Genomic DNA, 27983 nt, shown 5'->3' on the forward strand with positions numbered 1-27983 from the left:
CACACAAGAGCTAATGACCTCAGCAAAGCACCCAATCTCCTCTCAGTGGGCCAGATCCTCAACTTGCATAAGTTGAAGTCCATGGTGAGTTATGACCATTTGCACCAGCTGAGGATCTGGCCAGTAACATTATACGTGCTGATGGGCATTCCTAGTGCAACAGAGATTTGGTTTTCAAGGCACCTCTAAAGGAGCCATACACAGTAAGCTACCTCTGAATGACAAAGGGCTGAGAAAATGATTGGGATCTGAATCTTTGGCTAGCATGGTTTACATCTCTAAACGCCTGAGCATTAAGCTCAGAGAATGGTAATTCCTTGTTTGACCTCTTCATATATCACCAGGATGGGGTGCTGGGGTAAAGTGGGAAGCATGCTTAGTGAGTTTCCAGCATGCTACGGGACAGCAAGAAACAAAGCAGCATTGGACCTGTCCCTGAGAATTTCTGCAATCTCTATGGTTCTTTGAGCCACCAAAGACTTAGTATGACTAAAGATTTTGCACTGCCAAAAGCAGCCAGCCCAGAACTCTCTTTTTGTGGAACCAATTTGCATCTACAAGATGAAAGGATAAAAAATGTTATAATTAGGGCAGACTCTAAACTGCAAAATAAAGATTCAGAGCCAAAGTTCCCCAAAGGGCTGAGCTGCCTAGATCCAGAGTTTTAATGTATGGACTTAGGCACCAGACATCCTAATTGGCTCCACAGGCAAACTTGCCTAACACCCTCAGGTGTTCAAATCTGCAGTTCTGGCTGTAGGCCCATCTCTAGTTAAAATCAAATAAGACAAAAAAGCCATGCCAACAACTGCTAATTTTCTGTACTTTCATGCTGTCCCCATCTTCAGGCTGCACTACAATATTAACATTTGTATTCTCCATTTGCCCCATGCCTGTACTATGTTCTACTTACTGCTGATAAACGATGGTAACAATTTTGCAAAGCGCAGTAAGGGCTCTTCATGCAGCTCAGATGGCTTCTCGACTAATTTGAAGAACACGTCATTTGGCTCACTAGCCAAGCTGTAGATATTCTTGATGTTCACTTTCTTGCCGATGCCAAGTACCACAAAGAAGTACCCTTTGCATTTGGCACCCAGGATAACTCTTTGAAGGTGCTCAAGTTCTTGCTTTTTAACTTCTCCAGTCATCATCAAAACCATGACTTTCAGATTCCTGGGGTTTGGTGCACTTTCAAAAACATGTCCCATTGTGTATTTAATCGCACTTCCCAGAGCCCTGGTGCCATATAGCTGGGCCATTCGGTTCTGAATGAAATCCATCATCTTGTCTTTGGACCCATAATCTGTGAGGGACAGCTCTACTTTTACTGGCAGTGAGTTGCTTTCGTATTCATAAGGAGCATGCTGGAGAACCGCCACTCTTGCGTGGTGCTGTGATGCCTTTGGATTAGAGCTGATCTCCAACTGATTTACTATGTAGGAAATGTACTTCTTCATCTCATTGAACTGCAAAGGACTGGTGCTCTCAGAGCTATCCAGGAGGAATGCCATGTCAATGTCGACGTCTGTGGGGGCTGCCCTCCTGTCTCTGAAGAAAGGCCTTTGAGGACTAAAGCCACAGATGGGATCAGGATCACATACATCTAGAAAAGAAATACATCTTGTTTCATATGCACATCCTTAAGATGATCATTCCTTGACATAGTTATTGTTTGATCTCATCAGAAAATAGGTTATAACATAGACGTAGTCTCCCATAAAATATTTTGCTGTGTCATATGCCTGGTAAAATAGTTTTGCTTGTTTCCACATTGTTGGCATAAATTAAGCATTTGTTCCAGTAGGTGCAACTAAATCAATTACAATTTTCCTTAATTATATCACATATCTATGTAGTAACATGCTCAAATTGTATTTATTCATCTACTGAACATATCTTTTATGTAGCTATTACAATCTATTCCCTCATAATATGAAATACGACCAAGGCTTGAGGAGAAATCAGTAGGCTATATGATATATAGAGGATTTCGTCCCAAGGCATCTTCAGTTACTTGTCTACTAAATCAATGAATTCTACACTGTGCAGTCCATCAAGCCCTTTCTAGCCAACTGGAGAAGGCAGTATTTTGGGCACTAAGAAGCGGGGGATTGAGACATTGGGAGAAGAAACAGCCCATGAAAGGAATATAAACGTCTGATGTGATCTGCAGAATACAATAACTGGAGAACCACCGTGTTAAACTGCAGTGTGATCCAGGCCCTTTCTGCTGAATGTTCTCTCTCAAACATAACAACTCAGCAAAAAATAGAAACATGAATGTATCTCACCTCATACTGCATAAAGGCTGACTCCTGATTGCGCCTCCATCACATGAGCACTTCCATTAGCTGTCATGGGGCTACTCATGTAAGACAAGGCCCTAACTAAACAGAATTAAAAAGAAGAGAAATCCAAGGCCTTACCCAAACAAATGTGACAGGTCAGTAGTCTCCTAATGGTTTGATTAAGTGGAACTGCAGCGGTAGGAAGGACAATAGCTTGTCCCACTGCACTGTTATTCATCTGGTTTAGACAAAAGCAAAAAGCACAGGGTATAAATACTGTGTTATGAACGTTTTAAACATATAAACTTCTTAGGGTAAGGGTAGTCTTGAATTAAGGCACTGGCTTGGGGCTTAGAGAACTGGATTCAGTTCCCTAATCTGCCATACATGCCCTGTGTGACCTTTGGACAAAATATTTAATCTCTCCGGACCTCAGTTCCCCATCACTAAAATGGGGATAATAATGTGGTACTTCCATTCTCCCCCCCCACCCCATTGGAATTGTCTGTTTAGATTATAAGGTTTTCAATGCAGGGACTGTCTCTTGCTATGTTTGTACAGCACCTAACACAGAGGGTGATTGGGCTTTTGGGTGTTGCTGGGATACTAACAAATAATAATACATTCTTTGGAGCTGACTCAGATTTTAAGTTGTATTTCATCGTACAGTACAGAGATTTCCTATTCTCTGTGTGTGAGAGACCTCTCACCCAATTCATTCACAAAATGCCATTCATTCACGTCAATATCTTAAGAGTAAGGTACTCATGTGGATATTTTACTGAGATTGGAAGCTCTTTGGGGCAGGGACTGTTTTTGTTCTGTGTTTGTCCAGTGCCTAGCACAATAGAGTCCTGGTCCATGACTATAGCCTCTAAGAGCTATCAGCATACTAAGAATCAATATCCTCGCTCCACAGCATGCATTGCATTGGGAAGGAATTTTGGAATATGCATGAAGCCTGTTGTTTGCCCTGACAATGTTGCTCAGAACTAGGCATTTGAAAGGCTTGAGCCGATGCCTATATAAGTCAATAGAAATGTGCCCACTGCCTTCCCTGGGAGCTGAATGGAGCCCATCAAGCAGATAGGAAAGCGCAGGAATGAGGGATCCAAACCTGCAGTGCATTTATGAGCGCTCGATCCTCTCTGTTAGTCAGGAACACTGGCGTGACTCCAGCATCGTACAGCTTCAGCACAGCGTCGTTAAGTTGCGATGAGGCTCTTGTTGGGCCATTGCTGAAGAACACAGCTACCTTCCTCATCAGAAAGCCGCTGCGTGCACGCTTGAAGGTGTTTCTGGCTACAAAGGACATGGCAGTTTCCAGGCTGCGCTGTTTTGTCGTCTGGGTGATTTGGAGGTTCTGAAGCTGTTGCAGGAGATTGGTTTTCTTCCTGGCATCAGCAAAACGGATCTCCGTGGTGACGTCACTGTTGTAGGTCACGACTGCCACCCGGGCACCCCGGGGGCAGTTGCTCTCGGCAATGGTTAGATTGTTAGCCACTCTCAGCACTGCCTGCTTCATTCGGTTAAAAATGTCATTATTGACACCTGAGGAGGTATCTATAGCAAATGCCAGTTCTGTTGGGTACACAGGGCATTCCTTGGGGCCTACCGGAAAGGTGGGTTTAAAATAGTCAATGTTAGATATTATTATTAAATAGCAAGGACCAGATCCTCAGCTGGCATAAATCAACTTACCTCCATTGAAGTCAATGGAGGGTGTTGTATCGCCTGAGGTTTTGGCCCTGAATAAATACATATATAAACGTTGCTACCAGAAATGAAACAATTGAAAGTGACTTACCATAGCAGCAAGCTGTGAATAATTAAAAGAAAGTGATTTAGTTGGGTCAGTTTGTATAGCATGATCAGCACACAAGGTGAGCTACAGGAACACGATAGCACAGAGATACTTACGACATTTATCTTTGATGTTCCGGATAAGGGCACATTGCTTTAAAAAAGAGGAAAAGGAAAAGAGAGAGAGATAAACACGCCATCAAACAAAAGATATTTCAGAACAAGATGGAGGCAGAGAAGCAATATTCAGCTTACATCTTTGGATTCTCCTCTTCCACCCTTAAGTCCCTGTTTAAAAAAAAGATTGCATTACAGTACATAGTGATGGGCTGTTATACCAAAGTCACTTAAAACTGTTATTCAGCCAGTGAGCATGCGGCAGTAAGAACAAAAATCTGTATACTTTAATTTCCACCTCCGGGAAGAGATCGCCACTTTCTGTCCTTATCAATGTTATACAATAGAGTCCCTGTTTTACAAACTACTTGGAGATGGAGGAGCTCCTAAAATCAAGGTTCTGTTGTGTTACAGGCATGCAGGGCTCTTATTGCTCATCTAAATCACTGCAGTCACTGTTAAGCGCGTGGTGAAATTCACCCCTGTGCAGAGGGTCACCACCCTTTTGGAGCGCCGCAAAGGGCTTATGTGAGAATGAAGTGCTACACAGACCTTGTGTCTGAGACTCAGGATGTTTTCTTAGGGCCCAATCCTGTGCTGAAGTATGTAGGCCAGTCCACATCCACACCCAGGAGTAAGCAACTTGCATACCACTTTTGGTGAGCGTTACTGGGCGGTGCAATGGAACAGCTGCTATTCCACGTGCTGCACTAGGTAGCACAGGACTTGCTCAGTCACATGTAGTCCCCACAGAAGAAAAAGTGACATGCTGGGTAAGGAAAGGGGATACAACGAAAAGCCCTGCAGATTTAGCAGATGGGTGACCTCCTACTGCTTTGAAAACAAGTAGCCACACAACCTCCACCTCCCACCCAGGGTCCCTGCAGCTGCAGGCTTGGCAATCTGTCCCCAGGAGCCCTGCGGGAGAAGTTCGCAAGTACTTATGATATTGTTAAGGGGAGATGGATTTAGCTGGTGTATTTGGCTGGTTTCCATTTGACCAAATGCTGAGAAGGAAACTTCCCATGTGGAACAACTGAAGGCCAAATGTCAAAGAAATGTACCTTGACAAACTTCTCAGCATGTGCCAGCCCTTTACTACTAGCCCCAGATCTGGAGAGAGGGAGGACCTAGACTTAGGTCTCATGACTGAAGCAAAATATTCCACATGCAGCGTAAGAAAGAATGGCACATCTCACACTACCTCTCTATTTCCAGCCATGGCCAGACATGGATACACACAGAGTCCATTTAATTAGTGCCCTGACAAATGACACACATGTTTCATTGCGGAAGTTACCACCTTAGCTTCAGCACAGGTTGCACAGATTTCCAGGCCAGAAAAGACCATTAGTCTCACCTTCTGCATAACACAAGCCGAAAGGATTTTAGCCAGTAATTCTTGCCTCAAGCCCTCAAGATGGGCAAAGGGCCAGACTTCACCACTATGTACAACATACTTCTTGTATGTGTTAGTAAGCATCAGAGATCAGAGAAAGTTCTAGATAAGGCCTTTAACTGGCACACTTCCATTGCGAGATTCTACCTTACTCAGAGTGCCTTGCGTCACCCACAGAACCTGGAGCACTCATGAATATCAGTCAGTGATAACAACATGCTAGGAATTTATAAAGCGAGCACAATGAAATTACGATCCCATTATCCTCACTAAACCCAAAGGAAACATGCAACTTGTCCAAAATAAGGGAGGATGAATTTGCCATAGTTTAAGATGATAGGAGGCAAAATAGAGCTTATTTCAGTCATTGGCAAACATGCTACATATTAATGGAAAGGGAAATTAGCAAGTTCTCTGGGGACAGTGAAGCCAGTTTACTAGACCAGCTGTAAATACAATGAACACTTACAGGTGATCCTGGGTATCCGATCTCTCCTCTTGGACCTAGCGGCCCAGAATCTCCTACACTTGCCTAGGAAACAGTAGAGTAAAGATCACCAATCCACATTCGATATGTTTGAACACAAGACTAGGAGAATGCCCCGAATGCTCTTCAAGGCGAACAGGGTCCTATGTGCCTAGGTGCTAATGAGTTAGGAGCTTTGTCGGGGACAGTCCCACTAAGGAATAGGTGTCGAAAATACAACCGGTGTAACCTCCCATGGTGCATTATTTTTCAGAATAGAGGTACTAATATAAAAAAATGGCTTCCTGAGGAATCACTTTGTCTGGCTGACTACAGGTGCTACGTACAGCACAGCAATGTGTCTGTGCTCTAATTGCAAATCCAGACATGAGAAGCCATCCAGAAAGCTTGGTACATGCTCACGGTGAGAGGAATCCTCCTCCCTTACCAGTGACGCCAATGTGCAGCTGTTTCTTCAGACCAGTGACTGAATTAATCTACCTGTGGCAGGTAAATCCCCTCCCCCCCAGGCAGAATGGGACTGTCTGAGCAGGGCAGCGTGCTCCAGTGTAACAAAGAGCAAAATCTGGTCCAACCGATCACTCTCCCAAAGCTGCAGCTTAGCAATCCCAGTCATTGGTAGCAGGAGAATCCCCAGAATAGCGCAAATGACTAACAAACATTGTGCAGAACTCACAAAGTCCTGGAGCTGAGCAGGCTTTCACTCCATTCTCGCATAAAGGACTGCATGAGAAACTATGTTGTGGTAAAACTTACTCTGCGGCCTTTGATTCCTTTAGGGCCAGGACCTCCAGGGCCACCTTTAGGTCCAAATGGTCCCTGTTTAGAAAACAGCATAAACAGAGTTGTAGAGGCAGACAGTATAAAGCAGAAATTTGCTACGCTTGCAGAATATGAAGGGAAGTTACATAAGCGCAGTGGTACCTTTGGCCCTGGGTATCCCGGGAATCCTCTTTCACCCTGTAATAACAGAAAAGTTTTAGGGTTTAAAAAAATTGATCTTGCTTTTGAAGACAGGTCCAAATCAAATGTATGAAGGGAAAGAACAGGTGGAGGAAAAGTGACTGAAACTGCAAACTCGTAACATTGGTATGATCGAGAGAGAATAAATGGCAGCTGGTTTAAAAATCTGATTGTTATTGGACTGTTAATATCAAACAAGACTGAAAAGACAACCAATGCTGCTATTTCTAAAGTTCCATCAGTTGGCAGGACAAGTTCCACTGAGGAGCTAACAAGCACAAAGACACTCAACACATATGAGGGTGCAGGGTTTTGGCCGGCATTTTGTTGTGATTCAATAATCAGACGCACTAGAACAGATCCTTGTTCCTATGCACAAACCCACTGACTTCAGCTAGACTCCCCCAGGCCCCATGCTTGTGGATCCAACTGGAGGCTAGAGGTCCTTGTTACCTCCAGGGTTTGGGTTGTTTTTTAAGGTCCTTGAAGCAATACTGTTAGGCACATCGTGGTTGTGCTTACTCTTTTGCCTTTAGGTCCTGGCCTGCCAACTTCATCTCGCCCATCTTCTCCCTAAAATTGGCAAAGATGAAAGTATTAACATGTAACACATGTGCTAGGATTATTGGTGCAATGTAAGAGTCACAAAAATCCATTTCGTCCAGAGCCAAAGTCCATAGGAGTCAATGGAAAGAGGCTTTTGAATCAGGCCTTTTAGAATTAGTTACTTAGAGAGAAGTAAAAACAAAGATATAAAATTAAAAACAGGCTTGGTATATATGCACTCTTGGTGAAATCTGGCCCCTTTGAAGATGATGGGAATTTAGCTATTGACTTCAGTGGCACCAGGATTTTACCCTGTTTGTATATTATGTTGCTCAGAAGAAACCAGAAATCTCTCTGAACCAGTATATTGGATAGCTATTCTATTCCTAGAGGAACCAGGGGAACCAATCCAACACCCATCGCGTCAATGGAAATTTTGCCACTGCCTTTAATGGGAACAGGATTGAGAACCACTTCCCTGATCTCACCAATACTTAGGCATATGCTTAACTTTACATAAGTGCTGATCCTGCAGCCCAGGTGAGTTTGTTCCTCCTTATTTTAGACAATCAACCATCTCTCCTATGGCCCAATCCTACATGGCGTAAGGAGTGTCAGGTCCTATGAGATGACTCTTACAGTTGACTTTTACGACTGCAATATGTAATAAGTTGAGAATCATAGAAACTATGGTGACTGCTAAGTAGGATATCCATCTAGGCCCTGTGCAATGGACCAGAAAGAGACCTAGCTACCACTTCAGGGCAATAGGGTGAATTTTACCCAGAGCATTGATCATATTTCTTGCACTGGTCTATATACCTGTTCTTGCTCATTGTGAAGAATTCTTAGGTATTAAGGAACAGATAGTAAGAGGCAAAAAATAAATCACCTAATAGTATCCCCTCAGCTAATATAAAGACTCCTCTGGAGAGTGATTGCAATTTAAAAAAAATGCTCACATGAGAGTAAAACTATAATGTATATTTCTTCTTTACATGTCACCATATAAGATACAAGGACCATAGACGGGACAATTAAACTAAATTTTCTGCTTTGATGGAATTTTGCACATTTATACCAGAATGGGATTTAGCCCAGCATCCTTTAGAGGTGCACATGACAATGCTTACGGTCTCTCCTCGAGGCCCAGGAAATCCAGGTTGTCCTTTTGCTCCAAGATCACCAGGTTCACCCTGAAAAAGAAAGTATTCATGTAAGCCCGTATCTCTCTACTTACGCATTGATTCTTTGCTACAAATGCATCTGTAACAGTCCCTGACAAGCAGAAATGCACGGCCATGTTTACACAACTGAAAATGTGTGGCTAAAGCAGTAGCACTCTTGACCATTTTGCCTGATGCAGTGATTTCAGAAATGGTGTGATATACAGAAGTTGCAGTAATAAGTGCCACCATTTGTCTTTTGTGAGCATACCAACAGTAAAGCCAAAATACAACGGCCAGACGTTTTCGTGATCGAACTCCATGGCAAAGTTACAACAGCAGGTTTGGTGGCCCAGTGGCTATATGTGAAGATGGCATAACAGCGACAAAGATCACGAAGAAAAGGATTGGATCATTTTCTGGTGCAAATCAGCAAAGTCAATCAAGCAACACCAATTTACACCAGCTGAGGATGTGGTCCAGAATATTATGAATCTCAAAGTTGTTCTTATTTTAATAAATGTGCCTTCTAGTTCAATGACATAGGATGCCAGTAAAGCAGTCAGTGGCTTAGCCTTTACCCTGCTTTGTTCCACTCTATGCAAACTCTTGAAGATGATAAATCACAATTTTGCTTGAACATGTTGATTGCCAGTATATTTAAAAAAAGAGATTAAACTCATATTCAGCAGCTTTTCATTATTATTTTAGGCATCAGTGCTCAATATTGATGCTCAACATACCTTTTGTCCTAAGGGACCAATCCTGCCCCGATCCCCGGGTGGTCCGGCAGCACCACCACCCCCCTACAATAGAAAGAAAAGAGCTGAAATTTTGCAAAGTGTCAATAAAGCTCAGTAAATTGAAATTAAATATTGGGGCCTAGCTCCATAGCTCATTTATTAATAACAGGTGTATCAGCCGCACCAAACAATGAAAAGGTTTTGTCCAACAGTGGAAATCACCTATTAGCTATTAAGACTGAGATCCATCAAAGTTGCTTAGGGGTTCAGACGCCCAGTTCCCATTGATTTTAATGGGAAATGAGTGGAAAAATTGAATTGGTGGCATTGTTAATATCAATCTACATTGTCTGTGGACTAAATGTGTTTTAATTCCTCAGTAACTCTTTCTTCCTTCCCCTTATCCCCCTGCCTTAAAGACTTAGGCACTTTGACCACAGAAGCAGGGGGCTGGAAGTCAAGCACACCAACCACTAGGCCACCTGGCCCTCCAAGCCCCCTTTTACAGGGACTTAGCCTGTAAAAAAATTGGAACTTGGTCAGGATTTGATCCAATGAATTTCACATTCATGTTCACGTTTAAACCAGTAGTTTGGGGAACCTTACCATGAGCTTCAAATAGAATTATTTTTGTAAGGCACGTGGTACTGAGGAGAAAGACAAATAATGGACTTCATCCAAAGTCCCACTGAAATCAATAGAAAGATTCTCATTGACTTCATTTAAATCAGGTGCAGTAAGCTTCTTCTGGTTCCCCAGAATGAGAAGAATAAGAAATATTTACCCTTGGGCCAGGAATGCCTTGCTCTCCTCTTAGACCTGGAGTTCCAAGCTGACCAGGAGGACCCTGCATATGGAAAAGACAGATACTATATAAGATATAAAAGATTAAAGGGCTGAGATAACATTGTTAAAATGAGACTAGGAGGGAGAACCAAAGCTACAAGACTAAAACACAATTTTGAAAACCATGGGACCAGTTCCAATGTTTCATGATGTGACCAACACACCATAAATATGAGTGACTCATGTCCTGGGGCAGGGCAATCAGGACCTTTTCAGTCACCGAGCAATCCACATATCATAGGTACCTTGTTCTAATGTTCAGAAGCAGTTATGGACAAGGTCTCACAGATGTTTACACAGAACAAGCCTAAGCTGAAGCATATTGCAGGAGCAAGTTAAAGGAAGTAACATAGCAAAGGAAAACATATTTAGGCTGTTCAGGAATGGCCTGTGAAACTTACTAACCTGTGGCCCTCTTGTACCCTGTTCTCCCACGGTTCCCGGTAGACCCGGCGCGCCTTTGGCACCCTTAAAATACAACACAATGCAGATTAGAACGGGCAGGTCTGGGGTCACAAACAATTTTCAGCGAGTCCCAACTAGCCTCCCTTTCTTTATGGCTAGATGGGAGGGGAGTTATGAGGTTTTTTCTCATCTAACCTGAGGTCACAGTACAGAAACGGTTGAGAATTGCGGACTTAGAGTCATTTCAGCTCCTGTTAACTTGCCTTCTGCTTTAGCAAGAACAATGGCTCTGTGTATTCTAAGGCCTAGTTACACTGTTCTGGTGATGTAAAGAGGCTTTAGTATAAGTGAGAATCAGGCACAATGAAAATGAACCCTTTAAGGCCAGTAAACCATGTGCATTAAGGGGTTCGTTTCTCCTACTGATTCGTATGTGTTTAAGTCCCACTAGCACTAGTGACACTGACTTACAAAAGGGAAGGCCGATCCTGCAGTCCTCACTCAGGCAAACCTTGCAGTGAAAGCACTGGCCTCAGATCTGCAGGGCTGGATTCCTGGGTTTACACAGCATAGTACAATAGGTTCATAGACCGAAGGCCAGAAGGGACCATTAGCTCATCCGGTCTGATCTCCTGTCTAACACAGGCCAGATGATTTCACCCACTTTACCGCAGTTATGATAAACCATTGTAGGGTTTTGAATGACCTGAGCACTCTGAACTCCCATTGCTTCAATGGAAGTTGAGGGCATTTGTAGTTTCTTAGGAGGGACTCAGCATCTTGTAGGACAGAGGACACAACTCAGGGCAGTACAGACTCAGACAGTGCCTAAATAAATTTGTTATACACATGGTCACATATTAAATAAATAACTGCATGACATTCTTATTAAGCACACGAGATCAGGAACCCAGGCCACTAGATTTTTGATTCCCAACACTTTATTTTTTCCTACGTTAAAAGTAGTCAACATGCTTTTAAACAAAGCAAGATGTACTGAAACGCCCAAAGAAGGCCCAGACTGGATTCAAAGAAGCAGGAAAATAACACTTTCTAGGAAGAGAGTTGCAGAATCAAGACCACTCTGAGTGTTCAGTAGTCGATATTGAAATCTGAGCTGTGTTACTTAATGACAATTGGACACACATGTCACATGGACTTGTTTATGCTTTATAGTTTGTTGACTGTAATTGTGAGGCTCAGGTTTCCAATATGAACACTCATGCTGACAAATTCAACATCCAAATTGCACAAATAGTCACTTAAAATTTTCCCTTTCCATGAACATTCGGCTAATACATGTGTTCACAATAGTAACAAATGCAGACAGGACTGAGACTGTGGAGCTGAAATAAATTTCGTTATTCTATTTGAGCAATGAATCCTAGGAAATTTTGTCAAGTATTCTCTCAGCTCGTTTCAGTCTCCTCCAGTTGCTCACTGCCTCCTCCTTTACTTTCAGAACACATGACTGGAGGCTAAGTCAACGCTGGGGTTTGTTTCTTGCTCTATTTAAAATGAGATTGCTACTTGGCCACCCGCTTGCTGTGACTGGATGGAAAGCTAGAGTGGGCCTGCACTTCGCAGAGGTGGAGTCTAATTTCACAGGAGGGGAAAGAGCTGAGAAATGTGACAAAGGAGGTAAGTTTGGAGGAGATGTGGAAGAAAAGAAGAGAAAAACAAAATCCAGATCTGCTTCCAGCACTACTGTGCAAGTCACTTTCAACTCTTTGTCTGGAACATATCAACTCTGTACCACTTACACGGTCTGCAATGCAAACCTGCTGCCTGTGCAACATTGCCAGGTTTTACAGTTACCATGCAACACACTGGACACTTACTTTGACTCCTGGGATCCCTCTTCTTCCGAAACTCCCCTGTGAATCAATAAATTGGAACAAAACATGTTATGCAAAGCAACTGAATCTAATACTCACAGCTTGTGGTCTGCGCTGATTCCTTTAACCATGTGCTTATGTACGCAGTATGAAGCAACAGAGCAAAAGAGAAAGATGTCTTCAAAGAGCTCTGGCTTGCCAGCTGAAATAGCAATGACTTCCTTTTTGCCCTTTAAAAATGATGGGCCTTATTCCGCTGTCTTTCACACCAATGTAAACGCCACAGACATCACCAGAGTTCCTCCAGTGGCAAGGAGATCAAAGTCTGACCTTAAAACTCTAGGAAAAGGGTGCTAAAGCACAAGATCTTTTCCTCTCGAGGTTTGTTTGGCATTTTTTTAGTTCCCTCTTAGAGCTGTAAGGAGAATATGAAGTAAGGCACAAAATGAAGCAAGTTCTTTCTGTGAACAAGATTCCTCAGACGTGAACTGGGTTTACCGAAGCTGAGGACCTGGCCCTAAATATTCCCAACTGTAATACTGGCAAAGAAAATACATGAAATACGCACTTGTGAATTGGAAGAGGCACATTCACTATAGCACGTGGCCTGAGGGCTATTGCAGACCCTATATCAAATGAGGCTGGGTGCATCTTGGTTACACTTTCAGGACTCAGTTTGGATCTTAAACATACAAATAAGCATCCCCATACCTCTTGAAAGCTCCACTAAAGCATCTAAAGGGAGGTTGCAATTTTCTGCAGAAATGCACAAATGCACATTCTGATGAATGAGATTAGAATGGAGCCTAGAGGGTTCAGAGAAGAGTCTTGGTTCCGTGATTCAATATGGTCATTTCAAAAAGGAATTCACTGCTATGAACATGAGTCATGTCAAATATACCAGGTGCTCTGATGCAATCTACTAGCTAATAACATGATTCTGTCCCCTGCAACAATCTTCTTTCGGGTATATCATGCCATTAGGGCATAGCCCTGAGCTGGGCGCAAGATGGAGCTGTGAATTTGGGGAGACATTTAATTTAATCTGCTCTCACACTGGTGTTACCTCCCAGATCTTCTCTAGAGAGTAACCAATAGCAGAAGCAGGCCTCTGTTTTGAGATCTGTATGGCACATTCTGCACTCAATGTCCACTCAGCAGTGCCATCAAGTTCTGACATATATGTTGTAGATCCAAGACACACACACACGGTACATGTCAAGTTGACTTTGTTTCACAATTAGGTAATGATTTTTTTTGTTCTGATTGGTAAAATTTTACTTCTCTTTGCATGTTGACTATCAAAAGCAGAGAGAGATCTAATCTGCAACATTATTATCCAACTTCCCCACAGTCTGGGATGTTCAGATTGGTGGATTTGAATTGGGCCCATCTCTAATAAAAATACAAGCCTAATTCTGTAAAATAACTGCACTCTTTAAATATTATGTCTAAGTTCCCTCTATATAAATCAAAAAAAGGTATGTTTCAATCCTGAAATCTCTACTCAGTCCCTACTCAGGCAAAATTCCCGCTGACTTGGCAGTTTGGGAGTTTTGATTCATTAAGGACAGAAAAGACAGCAGATTATGGTCTGTCATGATTAAGCCGCACTGGTTGAAGTGACAGACCAATATCTTTTTCATTTAGGTTCCATCGGGTGTACTTTTACACCCTTTTTACACTTTTACTTTTTTTATTGACCCTTCAAGATCCTTTTCATAGCACCAGATACTTCCTTGAGAGGGAGGGGATGTCTACAACACCAGGATAACTAAGGATACTCACATCATTTCCAACTTCACCAGGGGAACCCTCCCTTCCGTCTGGTCCAGGTTCTCCCTATGGTAATTGAAAGACTGAGATGAGAGTCCTGAGATTTACTAGCAAGCAGAACACAGTTTAGCTCTCAAAAATTAAATATTCATGCCAGCTCTATTAGTGACTGATCCAAAGTCCTTTGAAGTCGATGGAAAATCTTTCCATTGACTCCAATGGGCTTTGGATCAGGCCCTTGACATACATCTTAGAGTCAGTCAAAACTCAGAATTCCTATTCTATGGGAAATTCCAGTATTTCAAAAAAGAATAATTAATTTCTTGCTCAATACAATTTTTGGAAAAAAAATATTTCAGGTTAATTGAATGCTTCATTCCAATCTTGGAGTTAAAAAAATAGATATTTAAAATGATAATATATATTATATTATAATTCATTTTTGTTAAGGTATATTCCAGGTGTTCTCAGACTTTTGTACTGGTGACCCCTTTCACATACCAAGCCTCTGAGTGTGACCTCCCCTTGTACATTAAAAACACTTTTTTATATATTTAACATCATTATAAATGCTGAAAAGAAAGCGGGGTTTGGGGTGGAGGCTGACAGCTCGTGACCCCCTGAGGGGTCCCGACCTGCAGTTTGAGAACCCCTGGTATATTCCAATGTAGAATAATATGAAAAAAAAAACATTTCTCAATGAAGAGTAGTGTCAAAATGAAATTGTAACCGTCTGCTCCAATAAAGCTTCATTTCAAATGGTTTTAAATCAAATTTTGCTAAAAGTGACATGGTCCCACAGAAAGTTTCAGTTTCAACAAAATGCCATTTTTTAGTGGAAAAATATGTTCTCTGAAAAATTTTGAGCAGATCTCCTAAATCTAAACATTGTTTGCAATGTCCTATTTTCTTGCTTTATTTGTTCTAACCTACTTTAAAAAAAAAACTTAATACTTTACCATTGGTCCAATTTCACCTTTTGGGCCTCGGGATCCCCGTTGTGTGTTGTTGGCTCCACGCTCACCCTGAAAGCAGCCGAAGCAATGAAAAACACCAGTGTAAGTGGGGTACTGAGGCAGACATCACACGCTGTAAAATAGTCCATCATATTTTAACATCCATGTTTCATTTTTTAACATAAATGGATCACAATGGTTGCTCAAGACATGAGACATATTGCAAGAGTGGAATAAGAATGGTGAAAGGATTTAATATAACGAAATCATGTTTCCAATAAGTAAATGAATGGCCACTTAACATAAGTAGGGTGACCAGATGTCCCATTTTTAAAGGGACAGTCCTGTCTTTTGGGACTTTTTCTAATATAGGCACCTATTAACCCCCACCCACTGTTCCGTTTTTTCACAGTTGCTATCTGGTCACCCTCAACATAAGTCAATATCAAGAGGCAAGAGCTTGCCACATATTGATTCTGCCTAGGCAGCAACTACATTGGGGCTTTCCTTTGCCCACACAGTAACTTAGATAATAGGTATGATTCAGTATAATAGTGCCTTCGTCTGGCAACTACTTTACCACCTTCACAGTACATCTAGATCCTGTGAAGCTATTTAGATGATTCTTCTCATCAGCCATGTCATACAGACTGGCTCATGTGTGCTTCTTATACTGTTCTGATTTGTTTCATCTCAGCCTCATATTTTTAGACTGCACCTTTGGGTTTCAAAACAGGAAGGTGTCTCATATTTATTTACAAGGTAACCTGTAATGTTTGCTTGCACATCTTATTGAGCAACCATCCTCAGTAGGCTCAATGGGTCACATTCTGGCAGGCATCTGGAAATAGGCATATTACTGACATGTATATGGCAACGGCAATTAAACATGTGCTTGTATTCTGGAAGTGAGGTAACAGCACAGACAGCTCTTGTCCATTCTGTCCCCTACTGAGGACCTCTTTGTACATTCCTAACACAGCCATGGCCAGATCCTCAACTGGTGACTCGAGTGGAGCTACAAGGCACCAAGGATCTGGTACCCAATCAGCTGGAGTTCTGGGTGCAGCAGAATGAAGAATAATCTTTGTAGGCTAATCCGTGCCGAGGGCAGAGTGGGGAGGCCTGGCCAGTGTAAATCCTTGCAAAGGCTAAAGTATAGTTACCGGATCACCTCGAAGGCCTTGATCACCTCGTATTCCTTTGGTTCCTTTAACTCCTTTATCACCCTTTCAGGAGATATACAGAAAATTAGAAACACCACAGAACAGGCTCACACACCTGCCTATCTGGGGTAGATTTACTCAGCGCATCAGCTGTGATCCTTCTCTGCTCTCTCAGGCGAAACTCCCATAAGGATGAAGTGAGGAATGCGGGCTCAAGCTGAGCCATGTGAATTTGACTCATGGAATAAAACTGATCACTGCTGGTGAGAGTCCCTTTGGCTCTGGATTTGCCCACTGCTATCGGCTTTGGTACAAATCTTAATGAATAAAAAGTATTCAGCCACTCATAAGAAAGGGAGCATATTGATTTTGATCCTTAGCTACACACACAGCAGCCCTGCAGCTGTTATAGCTGGTCATGGGAGGATTTCCCCAGTGTAGGAGGTTCCCCTGTTGCTATACAGGTAATATAGTGGCACCTATGCTCTCCAACTCCCTGCTGAGATAAGAAATGTGGCAGGAGAAAGGGGACATGCCCAGGGCTTCCTTCTGCCCCAGCAATCCTTAGCTGGTGTAACAATCCCTTGAGAATGCAGGGAGCTGATATAATTTAGAGCAGCCTGAAGGCTGCTCTTATACCACGGGACCAGACTGTTGCACTTCCAGTCCAGGATGAGAATAGCGGAAAAGTGGCTTAAACCCATCCCCTCCCAAGCTGTGTGGCGTGTCCCTCCACCCCAGCCAAGGACTGGAGTCACTGAGTGTCATTGTTCCAGAACAGCGAATATAATAAAACATACCCTTCTGCCAGCATTGCCTCGCTCCCCAGAAGTGCCTGGTAGGCCTCTCTCCCCCTACCAAAGACATACGCGTTAGAAGAATTTCTGCTGCTTTAGGGGGCAATAGTACCCCGGCAGCTCTTTAAGAGAGAACTCATTAAAATGACTTACTTCTTCTCCGTCTATGCCGTCCAGGCCAATTTCTCCCAGTTCACCCTACAGAATTAAAGAAGCATGGTACAAATGATTAAATGCACACACAGGTGAAGAGAGGAAATATTTCACACACACACGTGCTGCCCGTCACTGTCATTATGTTTGTAACGCGTTCACATACCTTTTCTCCTGGGAATCCACGAGAGCCCTGAAGATAACAGAAAATAGACAATTATTCTCCCCTAGAGACTTTCCACAGAGATCTGCAGCTAGGGAGAGATGGGGCAGTCAAACCAGGGTCATAAACCTCCCCCAGTCAAAGTGAGAAGGGGAGGCAGCCAGGTTATCTGCATCCTTTCAGCTGGCATCAGTGGGAGCTGGGCAGTGCTTAATTTGTGCCAGGGATTGGCAGCTCACAGCCCCGGCACCTCTGGGCCTGTCAGGTCACAGCCCCGGCACCTCCGGGCCTGGCAGTTCAGAGCCCCGGCACCTCCAAGCCTGTCAGTTCAGAGCCCTGGCACCTCCGGGCCTGGCAGTTCAGAGCCCCGGCACCTCCGAGCCTGTCAGTTCAGAGCCCTGGCACCTCCGGGCCTGTCAGTTCAGAGCCCCGGCACTTCTGGGCCTGGCAGTTCAGAGCCCCGGCACCTCTGGGCTTGGCAGTTCAAAGCCCCGGCACCTCTGGGTTTGCCACGTCAGTTATGAAAGTGAACAAATTTCTTGAGCCCCAGCACCTAATTACTTGAGTCCCGCAGCTCTTTCATTACAATTAAGCACCGGAGCTGGACTGTGCGCTAAGTCAGTTGATAAACATGAAGAGTTTGGAAAAAATCTGCTATGGGAGCCAGCAGCCCTATTTAATCAAACAGCTGTTTTCTAAGGAACTTTTCCAAGTGTGAGGAGAGCTGAGGACAGACTGAGCCCAAAGTGAGGGGCAAGATGTAGCTGAACCGCCCTGGGAGGGGATTTTACAACCCTCTCTCACTGCAGCTTTTGACAGAGCACTCCCTTCCACCCAGCAGCTCCGCTGACCAGCAAGTAGAGAAGGGAGGGAAGGGGGGAATACTCTCCAACCCCACCCCACCACACTCATTCACCACAGGCAGTATCTGGAGAACAGGGGTTGGAATCCCCACCGGACCCAAGATCTGGGTAGGTCTTAGTCTAGCAGGGACTTTGGAGTGCGGCTTTTACTCCCCTTTACTCATTTGACTTTGGTGAGTAAGACAAGGGCACAATCTAGCCCATAAAGTGGCCTTCAGAAATTGGGCCCCTCCCCCATTCTCATGCCGCATCACAAAGTAATGTCTATTTTAGCCAGTGGCCTCGATAAATAGTTTACTCCTTAAACAAATCCCTTTCTCCTCAACCTAATGACCTCATGCCTGATCCCTTTTCTGAGCCACAATAAATCTATATCCAAGAGATGTTCCAGACTGGATATTTTTCTAAGAGAAACGTTCTAGCTCACCCACAAGGTATGGGTTTGACACAGGAATCCCTGGGAGAAATTCTCTGGCATGTGGCAGAATGGTCCCTTCTGGCCTCAGAATCTATGAATATTTATAATAAAAATTGCACATTCCCTCAAGTTCTTGTTTTTCCTTGTCCCCTTTTCTGAGCCATTATTTAATACATCCATTTAAAGCGATAGTCATCTTCTCACTTTGCTCTGTCTCCCAATTGCAGTTTCCCTCCCGCACACAATCCCAGCCCTGAGCCAACATTCACACATGGTGATGGTGTCAAGAAAATCAATCTCCTCTCTTCTCTTTCCCCTGTGGTCCAGCTGCAAAGGCTCCCAATGATAATACTATTTTGTCTGCAGATGGTGTGACACTGGGTTTAAGCACTTTGCATGGTACTGTTCCTTCACATTACAGTGCTATGAACTACAGACATTGTGACGTATGCGGAAGGCACCATATTTCTGTCTAATGGAAATAGCTCTTTCCTAGTTTTGCATAAGATCCTCAGCTGGGGGAAAAAGCTGTAATGGAGCTACACTGATTGACACCCATTTAGGATCTGGCTGTATTCTCTAGAGATTTATTAAAAACATACCTTAATTCCTCTCTGACCAGGACATCCTTGGAATCCTTGAGTTCCATTGACACCTGGCGGACCCCGTTCACCCTATTGTAGGAATGGAGCAATTAGTAATGATGTACAATACACCTTACTCACCCTAACTTTGTGTATTTGCAGCTTGGACTGTGGTTTTACTGCACCAGAAACTGGAAATACATATAAGGGCTGGGCATGTTTACATGATAAAATCTAACAGTACTTTCCAGAGGTCAATAACTGACAGGGACAGGCAGCTGCAGTGTGAGTTTCCTCACAGCATCCTGCCAAAGACCTTGGTCACGACATGTGGGGGCCAACCCTCATCTTAGGAAGCAATTGAAAGAGAATATCTTCTTGTTAAATTGTCTCTAGGAGGTTCTCCTAAAAGCAAATGCATTCTGGATGGGTCGGTAATGAGATCCTGCCCTTAACTATTCAGACGCAACTCTCATGGCACACAGTTTCTGAGAGCAGAATTTGGCTTCTCTCTATTGTGTTGCTGGATGGATGAGAAAAGCCAGCCATCTGGCCTCCAGCTCATCATCTGGTGCTGTGCATCACAGGGTGTTTGTTTATTTTTTAGTTTACGTAGGACTTCATGGTGAAATACCGGTTCAGAGGCGATGATGCTAATGAGAAATTAAAATCATGGGACTCATTGTCTTCCCCATCACTCTTACTCTCTGATATCCCAGAGGTTGGACTGAAAAGGGCAGCACAATCACTCCACATTTCTTTTAGTCAGTATTCATTACTTTGGTGTCCTCCACTATCTTCATACAGGCAGGGTGTTTGCTCTGATTGTTTGGCTCTCTATGTAACTCAGGTGCAGCCAAAGCTTCTCTGCCCTGAGTAAGAGGTGGTGAAGAGGTGTGTGCTCTGCCCTCGGAGTTGCCCAGAGACTGAAAGACACACCCTTCCCCAGCTCCCCCTTGCTTCTAACACCATTTCACACCCCATTGTGAATCAGGCCTGCTACTCAGGCTAGTAACTAGTGGGGGCTGGAAGCCAACCACCTCCCGCTCCCTGCCACACGTTCACAGGAGGGGACGTTGGGCACAAGTGCCCACCACCCGCCACAGCCAGAAACAATCTGAGTAGTGTCAAGAACCCCCTTTGTTCTCCTCTGAGACAACATAGCTCTACTTACGGGTCCACCTTCGTCGCCTGGATAGCCTCTGTAGCCGTTCTCACCTGTAACACCCTAAAAAGACAAGGCATATCAGTTGATTTTTCACATAATATCTGAGGTTTCCTTGCTACAATCCATGCTCCCCCTTTAAGCCCCTGTTCAAAATATCCTGGATTTAATACAGAGCAGACGTTTGGATCGTATAACCTATAAAGAAACTAATTAAATTAAATAATCTGATTACAACTTCCACAGACTCTCAAGCTGTGCAGCTAGCTAGTTTATCCAACCACGTTTTCTATCACTACGTTTCTTCATTTTCCTGACATTGTCCCATCCGATTGCTACCCCGACTGGCTGTGTCCTGTTTTAAATTAGATTGTAAACGCTCTGGGGCAGGCTCTGTCTCCTGCTGTGTTTGTACAGGACCCGGCACAAACAGGTTCTGACCCTGACTGAGACACTAGATGGAACTGTATTAAGAAGAAATTCTGAATGAATCCCATTACTATGTAACATGAAGCTCTACAGTTTCACTAGTGTAGCTTTAGATGATTGTCTTCTCCTGAATTGTAATTTTAAAACAAGCAAATCTAAAAACTAAAGAAGTGCCATTTTGCAGCTCAGAACCAATTTTTTTTTAAATAAAAAATGCTTTTAAAATAATAATGTGGGAACTTGTGCCTTATAATAATATATGGGGATACACTTATCTCCTAGAACTGGAAGGGACCTTGAAAGGTCATTGAGTCCAGCCCCTTGCCTTCACAAGTAGAACCATGTACTGATTTTGAGCTCGCTCCCTAAGTAGCCTTGTCAAGGATTGAACTCACAACCCTGTGTTCAGCAGGCCAGTGCTCAACCCAATGAGCTATCCCTCCCAGCATTTTAGCTAGGCATACAGGATGCTGAGGTGAGTGAGTGCTACATTTATCTTTCTTTATTGGGTAAAGGTCTGAAGAGGATTTCTGTGAAATGTGAACCTAAGCTTGGGTATTACGAAACTAGATGCAGCACAGTACCTTTGGTCCAATGGTACCTGGCACTCCTCTATCTCCCCGCTGTCCAGAACACTTGCAGGGTACTCGGCAGCATGCTTTTTCCGCAACATTGTCCTATAATGAAAGAAAGCTGTTAAAAACCCATGCAGGAGATGAACTCCCTAAGCAACATTCATCCTTGAGTGCTGTGTGATGGACAGGTATACAGGAAGAGTAATTTAGTAGATGCAGGAGCTAAAGTGAGATTTACATACATTTTAAGTGAGATTTAAACGTGGTGCCTAGATAAGTCAAAGAGGTTACCAGTTTGTTATTTTCTATTTGCTTATTTTGGGAAAGGGAAGTAGGGACAGAAAAGCAGCAATATGAGTGGAAATAGTGAAACAATTGTGAAACTGGAACTCTTAAGACTTCAGGCTGAAGAAAAAGAAAAAGAAAAAAAAGACTTTGGGAGTTAAAACGATTACAGATAAAATAAATGAAAGCAACGGAGGCTACGCAAGCAGCCGCACACCAGAGAATTTTGGAACTGAAACAGATAGAGACTGACAAATAAAGATGCAGAAACTAGCCATGGAACTGAAAGCTAAAAATATGGAAGAGAAGGAAAGAGAGAAAGCACCAACTGAACACTGCACAAGTTTAGGAGTCTATCCAAATTGAGCAAGGTTTCATTGCAGGGTAAGGACCTAGATATTAGTGGATTTTAGTGAAATGTTTGATACAGCCTCTGAAACAGAGCCAGAGAAGGTGGAGAAAAAATATGCCCTAGGATTTTAGACGCTTTTAAACGGAATTTTGCCTCCACTATACTTGCAACCATTTCTATTTGCTCCTCCCAAATGTCCATGCAAGCACAGATGTGTGTACACACACATTCATGGAAAGTGAATGCCAGACTCCCAGCAAACTCCTTTTCAGGCAGAAAGTGGAAGTAATTCATACAGGCTAAGTCACATATCGAGGAAAAGAGGATCTAAATTCACCCCTGGGCAGAAGGCCAATGCAAGGACTGGAGTGAGAGTTGAGTGGTGCATTGCCCTTGGTATGCCCCAGTTTTGCCCAGAAACAATGCCATATGAGTTAAGGTGACCAATCTCAGTGCTGAACTGTGAAATCATGAACATGGAATGCTCCAGCGAATCCTCACAGCAAGCAACCCGCAGGCATTCCACAGACTGAAAGTCATTTGAACAAAACAATTTCAAATAGCAGACAAATTAATAAAAAGTTGTCTAGTTTTGGGTACCAGGTATCCGTGTTAGTCTGTATCCACAAAAAAAACGAGGAGTCTGGTGGCGTCTTAAAGACTAACAGATTTATTTAGGCCTAAGCTTTTGTGGAGTCAAGCATCTGAAGAAGTGGGGTTTTTTTACCCATGAAAGCTTATGCCCAAATAAATCTGTTAGTCTTGGAAGTGCCACCGGACTCCTCATTAGTTTTGGGTAGTTCATCAGCAGGAAACCAGTGACAAAATTCAGCAAGTAAATTTGTTTGTCACAGAGGTCTCACCTCTCTCTACTCAGCATTGTACTAGGAAAATTCATTCAAATTGAATTGCACAGAGGTAGATTGAAAACTAGCTTGAATGGTAAGCCAAAGGGTAATGTTAATGTAGTGGTTTGCAGAAGAAGTGTCCAGTGGAGGTAACACGAGGATCAGTGTGAAATCTGGTCTTATTTAACATTTTAATTAATGGTCTGGATGAGGAAGGTTATAAAACTGGCAGGAGATAGTAAACTGGAGGCAACTGCAAATGCCAGTGAAGATAGAAAATTACTGCAAAGAGTCCTAGAGAGATTACATACATGGGTGTAAAATAATACAATGGCAAGCTAGTGCACTATCAGAAATATTACTGAAAGACAGCTATCCATGCAGAGGAAGAAACCTAGAAAGCAGCACTGCTAAAGAGATTTAATGGTGCATGAAGCCAGGGGCGGCTTCATGCACCAGTACGCCAAGGGCATGCTTGGGGTGGCATGCCACGGGAGGCGCTCTGCCAGGTCGCCGGGAAGGCAGCAGGCAGACAGCCTTCAGCGGCACGTCTGCGGAAGGTCTGCTGGTCCCGCGGCTCCGATGGACCTCCTGCAGGCGTGCCTGCACAGGGTCCACTTGTCCCCGCTGGTGCCTGTAGGAGGTCCACTGGAGCCACAGGACTGGCGACTGGTAGAGTGCCCGATGCGGCATGACACCATGCTTGGGGGGGCGAAATCTCTAGAGCCGCCCCAGAAGATAGCCACAAGTTTGTAGTGAGATAAAGCAACAAGACTAATGCAAATGGCATGTAGAGAGGCCTAATTTCTTGGAACAGGGAAATAATAGTCCCATTCTGTGGCATCGCATCTGGAGTACAGGGTTGAATCCTCAGGTGGTATAAACTGACATAGCTCCTCTAAAATCAATAGAGCAGCACCAGTCCATACAGGAAAGTCAAGATTTAATTTTATTCACTGCAGCAGCCACAAAAATACACAAAATGAGCTTATAGAGCTAGATCCACAGCTCGTGTAAATCAGCAGAGCTCCATGGATGGAGGATTTTCACCAGCCAAAGATCCAGCCAGAGTATTTGTAAAGTTTCTGCTCTATACAAGCTATTAGCTCAAAGTTACTTACAAGTTGTTCTGCCAGCTCGAAATCTAAATCCAGCAGATTTACTCTGAGAGGTCTGTTATACGTGAACCCACGTCCAAACTCTAACTGCATCACATCCTCAAAATTTGTTGTTCTCTCCAGCCCCACGAAGATGAGAGCCTTTACACCTGAAGGATTGGAACAGAATGCATTTCTATGAAAGTGCCAGCAACACTTGGAAGCGTCTTGTAAAATCTAAGCATGGATTGTTCCTGTCTGCTTAACTGGAAATCTAAAGAAAATATTGGCACATGTTCATTAACTTGAACGATTTTAGGGGGTCTGGATAATGGAAGGGATTAATGATCCATCTGACTCTCTCTGGGTTTGAAAGTCATCCTGTTTAGGTGCCAGTAGGTAGTGGATGGGCTACACATACAGTGTTTCACCTCTAGGTCACCAGCTTGAATACAATTTGCTTCATTTAATGGCTGAAACACCTGGTAGCTGGGCATTTGTCCAATTAAAGCTACTTGGTCTCGGCCCAGTGGGGGCAGGTGGCCAGATGACCAAAATTGTCCTTATGGGGCTAGATTCCTGCTGGCCCCATACCTGGGTCATGCAGTAGGGAGGGAGCGAGGAATTGCTCTGCTCTTGTGTGGGCTGCAGAAGATTGGGTCAGCTTTGCAGCTTCTGTGCTCCGGGCTCTCCCAAGATGCTCCCGCTAGGAGCACTGTGCCCAGAAATGGGCGGGAAGGAGAGAGAACCATGGTCAGCTGTGAGAGCGTGCAGGGCCTATGCTGCAGTCTCTAAAGGGGTGTATCAGTTTGTACTGCCCACAGTGCACTAGGATGCAGAATGTCGCCAGTGGCAATGCAGGGCTGCTCATTAACAATACAATCTAGCTCATGCATAATCCCAGGTGGAAAGAGCAAAGGCAGTGGGTCCAGTCCTGCCAGCCCTTTGCCTCGGGAACCTGCCCTGCAGTCTATGGAAGTTGCATGTATGAAGGGCTTGCAGAATTGGCCTGTGAATTAGCATGGACGCTGAACTCCCATCTCATTCCTATAGCTGGTCCCTTCAGACCCTGTCAGCAGTGCTGGGTGAGGCTTGCACTGTCATTGCCAGTGCTGGACCTGCTCTGTACCAGAAGGATTCAATTTCCCATCCTGCACTGCCAACACTTTGGATGAAACAGATCAGCATCCCAGGAATCCTCTGCCGTCACAGGTCCCAAGCTATCGGTTAATGTAAGCTGAATAAGAGCTGTGTGGATCCTGGACTGAACTCCACCCCTGTGCCCCAGACTCTAAGACGTTCAGATTCAGATCTGAGTCTGTCCGCATGGGCTTGCCTCTGCCCGCGATATACCATGCACAGAGTCTCCATCAGTGTAACACCTCCATAGCATTATTCAAAGGGGAAGAGGATTAAAAACAGCAAGAGTGTGCGGAATTCAGCTTAATACTGACCTCACCATTCATCAAAAAACTGGGTGCACCTCTTTTATGAGAAGCCTGGGGCAAAATGAAGCAAAATGAAAAGTGAGCGTCCTGGCACTCTAATAGAATACCTTCTCTTTGCAGCGCGGCTGACGCAGCCTCCAGCTGAGCCATTTCACCATCTACACCATCGGTTAGGTGAATTACCACCTGAGAAGGAAAAAATTCAAGTCAGGCCTCAGTTGTGAAACACAGCCACAACAATGAAATGTTTGGCCAGATTCTCTGCTACTGTCAATTTTGCTTAGTTCCCTTGCCTTGAGTGGAATTTACACTATAATATTCAGAGTCGATCTTGCAATAACATATTTTCCTCAGGCACAAGTTTCATCTGAGGTGAGACTCGCTGATCCTACTGGTCCCTCCTGCCCTTCAAATATGTGGATGTTTGGCTTGATGTGCCGGATCATATTACTCAGATGTACATTTTCCAGTTAGTAATAGCTACAGCTCAGTAAATGGCCCAAATTGGTAACCACAAACATTAGCCGGAGTGACACTCCACAGTGTTATGCCTTACAATATATTTTAAAATGCCACTTAAGTGCAGCAAGACAATACAGTTAAGATGCTCTAACAAGGATGCTTTGCTTATTAATTTTCCTGCATCAATTAAACTAAAATATATACAGCAATATTCCAAGTACAGAAATAATGGGAGGAAACCCAGACATCTGGGAATCTTTGCTTTTCAGCATCAGGAAATCTTTCATGCTCTCCACATTTCAGTGGGGCAATTTCCTACCTGGTGTAAACTTGCAATGCTAAGTTCACTTCTATGGAGCTGTGCTTGTTTAAACCAGTAGAGAATCCTGCCCATTGTGTTTCTGTTTCAATGCACATAGAAAAACCTCTAGAATGAGAGGAGAACCCAGACTTACTTTCACGTTGTTGGTAGGAGCTGTTCTAAATTTGTTCTGGTAAGAGCTCAGGGTCTGTGCCGTCAGGACATATGGACCACGGTTGCGCATGTCTTGGAACTTCTCAAACAATTCCGGCTGGTACTCGGAAAAGTCAAATGCTTCAATGGTTCCGGTGGGCGTTTGGGCCATGATTGCCACGCGCACAGTCGGCTGCTGATTGCCAGTACAGCTGATCCTCTGCATCTGGGTAATTCTGTTCAGAATGATGTCTACCTTGGACTCCAATGATCTCTGAGAAGTAAATATATTTTGCCCGGCTCCAACATCCGAGACATCAAACCCAAGTATCACATCCAGTTTGCATTCTGGAGAGGAAAAATGTGTACACTCATTCAGACACAGAGTAAGTGGTGGGAGGAAGTTATTTGACTAGAAGGGTGGCAGGGCCACCCAGGGGAGGTGCAAGTGGGGTAATTTGTCCCAGGCCCTGCAGGGGCCCCCATAAGAATATAGTTTTCTATAGTATTGCAACTTTTTCTTATGCAAGGGACCCCTGAAATTGCTTTGCCCCATGCCCTCTGAATCCTCTGGGCAGCCCTAGAGAGTGGTGAAGCACTGGAATGGGTTACCTAGGGCGGTGGTGGAATCTCCATCCTTAGAGGTTTTTAAGGCCTGCTTGGGATGATTTAGTTGGGGTTGGTCCTGCTTTGAACAGGGGGTTGGACTAGATGACCTCCTGAGGTCCCTCCCAACCCTAATCTTCTATGATTCTTCTATGATTCTACAATGATTCCTTCAGAACAGAGCAGGTACAGAACTCTGTTTATTTATTTTTTTAAATTGAGTCACCGCTTATTTATCTGTTGACTATTATCTGAATCCTACACTGTGAGCTCTCTGGGCAAGCGACAATCTTTGTGCTAGTTGTCCAAATGACAATGGCAAGTATAATGAGGCCCTGATTCTGGTTTGGATCCCTAGCTACTACTTATTATAATAACAATGAATAAAAAGTGGTTATATTGGGGAAAGGGCCTATGTTTTTCTCAGTGTAGCTGTTGTTTAGAATTTGACTTCATCTGTTCAAAAACAAATAGGAAATGAATCTGCTAAGAAATAAATGTGTCCTAGATTGCATGGGGAAATACTTTCTTTTGCCTCTGTAAAAGCTTGTCCATCCTTTAATAGTGGGCAAGTGTTTTCTCCTTTCATTTGCTACAATTTGCGGCCAAAAACTGGAGTTTCATTTTATCTTGAGTTGCACATAATTACAAGTCTTGCATTATTTTAGGAGAGAATTAGTACAAAGATTTAATACGAGATGCAAAAAGTCTAGTGGTTTAAGCAGGGCATTAGGAGCCTGGGTTCTAGTCCCAGTTTAGTGGCCAAACAGTTTTGTATCATT

General features: G+C 43.6%; 1 protein-coding gene across 7 annotated transcripts in view; it reads right to left on the bottom strand.

Annotated features, from left to right (window-relative positions):
• Nucleotides 1–27983, bottom strand: part of COL6A3 (collagen type VI alpha 3 chain) — a 116280-nt gene that overhangs the window by 34725 nt on the left and 53572 nt on the right. For all 7 annotated transcript variants that reach the window (XM_075069879.1, XM_075069880.1, XM_032800055.2 and 4 more), the window contains 27 exons: nucleotides 26597–26943; nucleotides 25787–25865; nucleotides 24256–24401; nucleotides 21659–21751; nucleotides 20655–20708; nucleotides 19499–19570; nucleotides 17619–17645; nucleotides 17453–17497; nucleotides 17303–17356; nucleotides 16503–16565; nucleotides 15340–15405; nucleotides 14393–14446; nucleotides 12608–12643; nucleotides 10767–10829; nucleotides 10300–10362; nucleotides 9516–9578; nucleotides 8740–8802; nucleotides 7583–7633; nucleotides 7022–7057; nucleotides 6854–6916; nucleotides 6080–6142; nucleotides 4350–4382; nucleotides 4212–4248; nucleotides 4099–4110; nucleotides 3409–3902; nucleotides 2430–2529; nucleotides 914–1606 (listed from right to left, as the gene is read on the bottom strand). In XM_075069879.1, the coding sequence (XP_074925980.1) occupies nucleotides 914–1606; nucleotides 2430–2529; nucleotides 3409–3902; nucleotides 4099–4110; nucleotides 4212–4248; nucleotides 4350–4382; nucleotides 6080–6142; nucleotides 6854–6916; nucleotides 7022–7057; nucleotides 7583–7633; nucleotides 8740–8802; nucleotides 9516–9578; nucleotides 10300–10362; nucleotides 10767–10829; nucleotides 12608–12643; nucleotides 14393–14446; nucleotides 15340–15405; nucleotides 16503–16565; nucleotides 17303–17356; nucleotides 17453–17497; nucleotides 17619–17645; nucleotides 19499–19570; nucleotides 20655–20708; nucleotides 21659–21751; nucleotides 24256–24401; nucleotides 25787–25865; nucleotides 26597–26943 (2970 nt within the window). The remainder of the gene's footprint in view (nucleotides 1–913; nucleotides 1607–2429; nucleotides 2530–3408; nucleotides 3903–4098; nucleotides 4111–4211; nucleotides 4249–4349; nucleotides 4383–6079; nucleotides 6143–6853; nucleotides 6917–7021; nucleotides 7058–7582; nucleotides 7634–8739; nucleotides 8803–9515; nucleotides 9579–10299; nucleotides 10363–10766; nucleotides 10830–12607; nucleotides 12644–14392; nucleotides 14447–15339; nucleotides 15406–16502; nucleotides 16566–17302; nucleotides 17357–17452; nucleotides 17498–17618; nucleotides 17646–19498; nucleotides 19571–20654; nucleotides 20709–21658; nucleotides 21752–24255; nucleotides 24402–25786; nucleotides 25866–26596; nucleotides 26944–27983) is intronic.

Source organism: Chelonoidis abingdonii, chromosome 10 (genome assembly GCF_003597395.2).
Source record: "Chelonoidis abingdonii isolate Lonesome George chromosome 10, CheloAbing_2.0, whole genome shotgun sequence".
Classification (NCBI taxonomy): Eukaryota; Metazoa; Chordata; order Testudines; family Testudinidae; genus Chelonoidis; species Chelonoidis abingdonii.